At 44.5% G+C, this 7,578-nt stretch overlaps 1 protein-coding gene across 1 annotated transcript; it reads left to right on the plus strand.

The window, feature by feature from the left end:
• The first annotated feature begins 6,419 nt into the window (after positions 1 to 6,419).
• Positions 6,420 to 7,031, plus strand: LOC138370196 (uncharacterized). Its single transcript, XM_069334187.1, has one exon. It carries the CDS (start codon positions 6,420 to 6,422, stop codon positions 7,029 to 7,031), a length of 612 nt encoding a protein of 203 aa, XP_069190288.1.
• The last annotated feature ends 547 nt before the right edge of the window (positions 7,032 to 7,578 follow it).

Raw genomic sequence — 7,578 nt, forward strand, 5'->3', positions numbered from 1 at the left:
TTTAGGGGTCTTACTGAGTCTTTGGTTTTGACTTTACTTCTTATATATACATATAGAGAATTTGTATTTTTTTTATGTTTTGAGGAAGTTTTCTATCATGGTTTCCTTGGCTGACCTGATTTTCTGGGTGGCCGAATTTAATGCCCTTATGTATATCTCATAATCTATGTTGTTATTTGTGGATTGATGCCTGATCCAGAAGTTGCCTGTATCAGCAATCTAGTTCCCTTTCTTCTCTTTCTCTTTCTTGGCACATATTTTGAACAAGTTCAGTGATGATCTTTGAAGTTTTCCCATGATATTTCTATGCACTGATGCAGGCGATGAGTCACAATAACGTGGCTAAAGTAAGTTGACCAGACCACACACTAGAAGGTGAAGGGACGACGACGTTTCGGTCCGTCCTGGACCATTCTCAAGTCGATCGACTTGAGAATGGTCCAGGACGGACCGAAACGTCGTCGTCCCTTTACCTTCTAGTGTGTGGTCTGGTCAACAATCTATGCACAGATCTTATATTATCTTCCCCTATGAGGTGTTTAGGATTGCTTTCTCATTCCTTGATAGTATCCACGAGGGTCGTCTAGAAAGTTATCACCCAGGACCTTGACAAGAGTTTCCATAATTGTAATCCGTCTTGAAATATTGTGATCACAAGATGGTCAAAGGTGAAGGAAGATGTCTGAGTAATTCTGCTAGGGTTTGTGGTCATGGGTATTAGTGTACAGAAGTCAAACAGTGAAGAAAACTACCAACCAGAGGTCAAGAGGTCAACATTAAGGGTGCCGGTAGTACAGTCGGGGTCGTCCTCCACTCACAATCAAATTTCGGGTTCGAATTCCGGGCATGATAGAAATGGTTGGGCGCGTTTCATATCACCTAATACCCCTTTCCACCTGGCAGTAAATAGGTGCCCAGGATATGGTCAGCTTCTAATAGGGTTGCATCCTGGGGTGGGAGGTGAACCTCGATATAAGCCTAACATGTACCGTATGTATAAACTGGCTGCCTGTCCCCTGACACAATGAATTATTATTATTATAACATTACAACCTTCTGTTTGTATTACACATTTTGTACGGAATGTGTTGCTTATTATTACATTTCTTGGGTCAGAGTTGAATATTACACACCTGCAGCTCCAAGTGCTACGTTAGTGACGACAAATATTATTTAGTACAAGACTGAAGTAAACTGTATACACCCAGAAGTGGGATACACCAGACAGGGTTGACTTCCAGTTTATAATCTGTATAGGTCTAACAACTCCATTATGTGTTTCTTGTTTTTCCCCAAAGATTTCTCACATTCAGATGTTTGTTTTAATGTTGTTTGTATTATTACAAAGATATGGTGATTAACATTATTTAGAAATAAATTTACATTAACATCCAACTTCTTTTGTTAGCATTTTAAAAGAGTATATCATTTAAAGAATTTGGATCAGGTTCGTTTTCTTTACATAAACTAATTTAAGAGTATGATCATTCTCGAATGGAAGATTGGGTAAACTATTATATTTTATGCAGTTTCATTCAGAGGATTGTAACTGATTTACCTGAGGGCCACTAACACTGGTGGCCTTAACGAGGACAGGAAGCCGGCGACTTGTGGAAGGTCCCCCCATTTGCCTTGAGAATATTTTCCAGGTGGATTTTAAAATCCAACAGAGTTTTGGCATTTACGGGTTCGGCGGGTAGGCCGTTCCAAGGGCTTATAACCCTGTGAGTGAAAAATCATCTCCTGTTCTCAGTCCTACAGTGTGGCTTGTTGAGCTTGAAACCGTTGCTCATTGTTTGTGTTACATCTGATCTTTTGTTAAAGAAATTGTCCGAATCAGCATTCTCCAACTTGTTCAGTACTTTAAGTTTCAATAAGATCCGCCCTGTCATGCCTGGTTTGAAGTGTTGTTAGCCCTGTGACCTTCAACTGTTCCTGATATGAGAGATGACTTAGCTCTGGAATGACTTTTGTTGCCCGGTGTTGCACTTTCTCCAGAGCAGCTGTATCCTTATAACGTACGATTATGTTACGTTGTTGAGTAGATTAGATTAGATTAGTAGATTAGATACACAGTATTTAATGGGTTTTCATATTTATTTAGTAGTCTAGGATACAGCAGTGTCGTAGAAGTTGAGACGGAGCTTGGAATAGAGCAGAGCTGAGTGAGGCCGGAGTCGCGGAGCTCTTATGTGGGAGAGCGTGGTGGCTCGATGGGGAATCGTGAGTGTCTAAACTTGATAGGGAGCGAGAGCAATGTAGTTCGATGCGGTCGTAGTCTGCTGTGTGCTCTCTGTCGAAGCTGTCGCGTCTTGGGGTCGATTATAATTGCATGCGTCGAGTGCTACATTCTTGACTGTGGAAATTGTACTGTTATAATTGGCTATTCTCATATCGCTTGCTTATATTTGGTGACTAACCTCAGCTTCCTCCAATAAGATAGAAGGATGGAAGAACTGTTACCTGTAATTAGGGAAAAGATTATAGTTTTTGTAATTAGTGCTAATTAGTTATGTCATTAAGATAATGAGAGACTGGAGCGAGTATAAGGTTTACTCCTTAAGATGAGGTCTCCAGGCTTGGATATAGTAATCCAAATGGGACGCACCAGAGATTTATACAGTTGTATCTCTACCTTATTTTCCTTACAGCTAAAGGTATGCTTGATTGTTGCAAGGGTTTGGTTAGCTTTCCTGGCTGCTGCTCCTACCTATTGTGGAACGTTTAGTGAGTGGTGGATTTGACTCCAAGGTCCTTTTCTTCATCAGTCTCCTGCAATGTAATGTTATTAATTTGGTAGCCGAGGCATGGTTTGCTATGCCCCAAATGCATGGTCTTATATTTGTCAATCTTAAAAAAGCATATGCCAGTCTTCTGGCCATTTGAAGAGTTCATGTAGATCTTTTTTTTTTAAGGCTTCAAAATCATTATCTTTTTCCACTTTACCATAAATCTTTGTGTCATTTATAAATTATATTTAATTGTTAACTGACGCGGTTGCCCAGGTCTCTTCCACACAGCCTCACAAGTCTTTCCCCCTCACACACCCTTCCTGTCTCTCCCTCACACACACCCTTCCTGTCTCTCCCTCACACACACCCTTCCTGTCTCTCCCTCACACACACCCTTCCTGTCTCTCCCTCACACACCCTTCCTGTCTCTCCCTCACACACCCTTCCTGTCTCTCCCTCACACACACCCTTCCTGTCTCTCCCTCACACACCCTTCCTGTCTCTCCCTCACACACACCCTTCCTGTCTCTCCCTCACACACCCTTCCTGTCTCTCCCTCACACACCCTTCCTGTCTCTCCCTCACACACCCTTCCTGTCTCTCCCTCACACACACCCTTCCTGTCTCTCCCTCACACACCCTTCCTGTCTCTCCCTCACACACCCTTCCTGTCTCTCCCTCACACACCCTTCCTGTCTCTCCCTCACACACACACCCTGTCTCTCCCCCTCACCCGTCTTGTCCATCACTGTATCTTCAACACAGACACGGTCTTCATCACTGTAAACACCTTCACACCTTGCAAGTCTCCCTCCCCCTACACTCCCCGTCTCCCCCATACACCCCCTGTCTCTCCCATACACTCCCCGTCTCCCCCATACACCCCCGTCTCCCCCCATACACCCCCCGTCTCTCCCCTGTATTTTGTTATTAACATATTTAAGTTCACGTGTATTTATGTATCTACTTTAAGTATTTTGAATGGTTACACTGTCAGTCAAGAGCCCGCGGTGGTAGGAAGAAGTCCCCGTGACCCAGGTTAGTCTCTCAGAGGGAGGCTTAGAACATCCTTCTAAGATGAAGAAGGATTTTTGAACATCTGTCCAAAGATGAACAGCTACGCCGTTCATCTTTGGATGCAGTAGGAGCTGATATCGTCTAGAACAGTTTTTAGGAAGAATATAGACACATAAAAAAACATTTGTGCATAAAATTCTAGCAAATAAGTCTAGATATATTTTGTTTATAGCTATAATTTCATGAGAAGGGTGTGCTTGTTTGTTGGTAAGTAGTTGATTTCAATATGGAACACAGGAAGACATTGATCACATTGTTTATTTCAGAACAGATGTTCCTTGTTTATTCCATTGCAACTTTTATTTTATATACCAAACGAGAAATTGTAAAATGGTCATATATTTGATTTTCTTTGGAAATTTAATTAAACTAAAGCTTATTAAAAACCGAGCCTATCCTGATAATAATATGCTAACTCGTCCTCCTGAAAAGATAGTACTTATAATAACTATATGTAGTGATGACTACTTAAAAGTAAACTTTTCGTGCGTTTAATTGTATAATCCGGAAATAGTACCGCTAAAACCGAACTTAAACATTCCTAGGCTTAGTATAGCACATATATGTACTATATTAGGCCTAAAATTGTGCATGTTAGGCCTAGGAAAAATTAGGTCTTTTATTTATATTTAGGTTAAAAATGTTTATGATTTATCGAAGTTCAGTAATACAAAAGTAAATTTTGTTTCTTTCTTGTGGTCCATCACTACGTTAATGCTTTCCACTAAATGGTGGCACTGCCCAGTACTGTCCCTGTGGCGGTGTGTTCACTGACAGGATGAGTGGCACTGCCCAGTACTGTCCCTGTGGCGGTGTGTTCACTGACAGGATGAGTGGCACTGCCCAGTACTGTCCCTGTGGCGGTGTGTTCACTGACAGGATGAGTGGCACTGCCCAGTACTGTCCCTGTGGCGGTGTGTTCACTGACAGGATGAGTGGCACTGTCCAGTACTGTCCCTGTGGCGGTGTGTTCACTGACAGGATGAGTGGCACTGCCCAGTACTGTCCCTGTGGCGGTGTGTTCACTGACAGGATGAGTGGCACTGTCCAGTACTGTCCCTGTGGCGGTGTGTTCACTGACAGGATGAGTGGCACTGTCCAGTACTGTCCCTGTGGCGGTGTGTTCACTGACAGGATGAGTGGCACTGCCCAGTACTGTCCCTGTGGCGGTGTGTTCACTGACAGGATGAGTGGCACTGCCCAGTACTGTCCCTGTGGCGGTGTGTTCACTGACAGGATGAGTGGCACTGCCCAGTACTGTCCCTGTGGCGGTGTGTTCACTGACAGGATGAGTGGCACTGTCCAGTACTGTCCCTGTGGCGGTGTGTTCACTGACAGGATGAGTGGCACTGCCCAGTACTGTCCCTGTGGCGGTGTGTTCACTGACAGGATGAGTGGCACTGTCCAGTACTGTCCCTGTGGTGGTGTGTTCACTGACAGGATGAGTGGCACTGTCCAGTATTGTCCCTGTGGCGGTGTGTTCACTGACAGGATGAGTGGCACTGTCCAGTACTGTCCCTGTGGCGGTGTGTTCACTGACAGGATGAGTGGCACTGTCCAGTACTGTCCCTGTGGCGGTGTGTTCACTGACAGGATGAGTGGCACTGCCCAGTACTGTCCCTGTGGCGGTGTGTTCACTGACAGGATGAGTGGCACTGCCCAGTACTGTCCCTGTGGTGGTGTGTTCACTGACAGGATGAGTGGCACTGCCCAGTACTGTCCCTGTGGCGGTGTGTTCACTGACAGGATGAGTGGCACTGTCCAGTACTGTCCCTGTGGCGGTGTGATCACTAACAGGATGAGTGGCACTGTCCAGTACTGTCCCTGTGGTGGTGTGTTCACTGACAGGATGAGTGGCACTGCCCAGTACTGTCCCTGTGGTGGTGTGTTAACTGACAGGATGAGTGGCACTGCCCAGTACTGTCCCTGTGGCGGTGTGTTCACTGACAGGATGAGTGGCACTGCCCAGTACTGTCTCTGTGGCGGTGTGTTCACTGACAGGATGAGTGGCACTGTCCAGTACTGTCCCTGTGGCGGTGTGTTCACTGACAGGATGAGTGGCACTGTCCAGTACTGTCCCTGTGGCGGTGTGTTCACTAACAGGATGAGTGGCACTGCCCAGTACTGTCCCTGTGGCGGTGTGTTCACTGACAGGATGAGTGGCACTGCCCAGTACTGTCCCTGTGGCGGTGTGTTCACTGACAGGATGAGTGGCACTTCCCAGTACTGTCCCTGTGGTGGTGTGTTCACTAACAGGATGAGTGGCACTGTCCAGTACTGTCCTGTGGTGGTGTGTTCACTGACAGGATGAGTGGCACTGCCCAGTACTGTCCCTGTGGCGGTGTGTTCACTGACAGGATGAGTGGCACTGTCCAGTACTGTCCCTGTGGTGGTGTGTTCACTGACAGGATGAGTGGCACTGCCCAGTACTGTCCCTGTGGCGGTGTGATCACTAACAGGATGAGTGGCACTGCCCAGTACTGTCCTGTGGCGGTGTGTTCACTAACAGGATGAGTGGCACTGCCCAGTACTGTCCTGTGGCGGTGTGTTCACTAACAGGATGAGTGGCACTGCCCAGTACTGTCCTGTGGCGGTGTGTTCACTAACAGGATGAGTGGCACTGCCCAGTACTGTCCCTGTGGCGGCATGTTCTATGACAAATTTACTACAACTGTTGTCATTACTGCTGCTGCTGTTATCTTTACTACAACTGTTGTCATTACTGCTGCTGCTGTTATCTTTACAACTGTTGTCATTACTACTGCTGTTATCTTTACTACAACTGTTCTCATTACTGCTGCTGCTGTTATCTTTACAACTGTTGTCATTACTGCTGCTGCTGTTATCTTTACAACTGTTGTCATTACTACTGCTGCTGTTATCTTTACTACAACTGTTGTCATTACTGCTGCTGCTGTTATCTTTACAACTGTTGTCATTACTACTGCTGCTGTTATCTTTACTACAACTGTTCTCATTACTGCTGCTGCTGTTATCTTTACAACTGTTGTCATTACTGCTGCTGCTGTTATCTTTACAACTGTTGTCATTACTACTGCTGCTGTTATCTTTACTACAACTGTTGTCATTAATGCTGCTGCTGTTATCTTTACAACTGTTGTCATTACTACTGTTATTTTTACAACTGTTGTCATTACTGCTGTTATCTTTACAACTGTTGTCATGATCACACACTCTGCTGTACTTGTACAGACACTATGACGTCCTTAGTTAAGTAACCACTTGCATTAGAAGCAAAATGTTTTCAAATGTATAAAAAACATTTTTTTAGTTTGATATACACTGATGTTGAGCTGTTCATTACAGCCAGAACTGTATCGGTTTGTACCGCGGGTTGGCAATACAGCTTGTGATTAGCACCAAAACAATAGTTTACTAAGCGGCGAGTATACTTTAGTACTCACCAAAAATACACGGCTATATATATATACTTCTCAGTATAACTTTTATTAATTTTATTTTATTTATATATTTTTCGGAATTTGGTTAAAGACACAGGAATCGTCGATTGTCAGTTGAGAGTGAGATTGTCAGATTGTCAATAGTTTTAGTTGATTGACAGTTGAGAGGCGGGACCAAAGAGCCAGAGCTCAACCCCCCCCCTCACAAGCACAACTAAGTTAATACATAAATCATTGAAGTGTTGTTTGGGGACCATTTCCGTAACTGACCAACCAACAAGTGCATCACTGACTTAGCGAAATAGTCCACTTCTTTACGCTCTCAATATATTTACATTTTGAGATGA

Source organism: Procambarus clarkii, chromosome 31, assembly GCF_040958095.1.
Source record: "Procambarus clarkii isolate CNS0578487 chromosome 31, FALCON_Pclarkii_2.0, whole genome shotgun sequence".
In the NCBI taxonomy this organism is placed as follows: domain Eukaryota; kingdom Metazoa; phylum Arthropoda; class Malacostraca; order Decapoda; family Cambaridae; genus Procambarus; species Procambarus clarkii.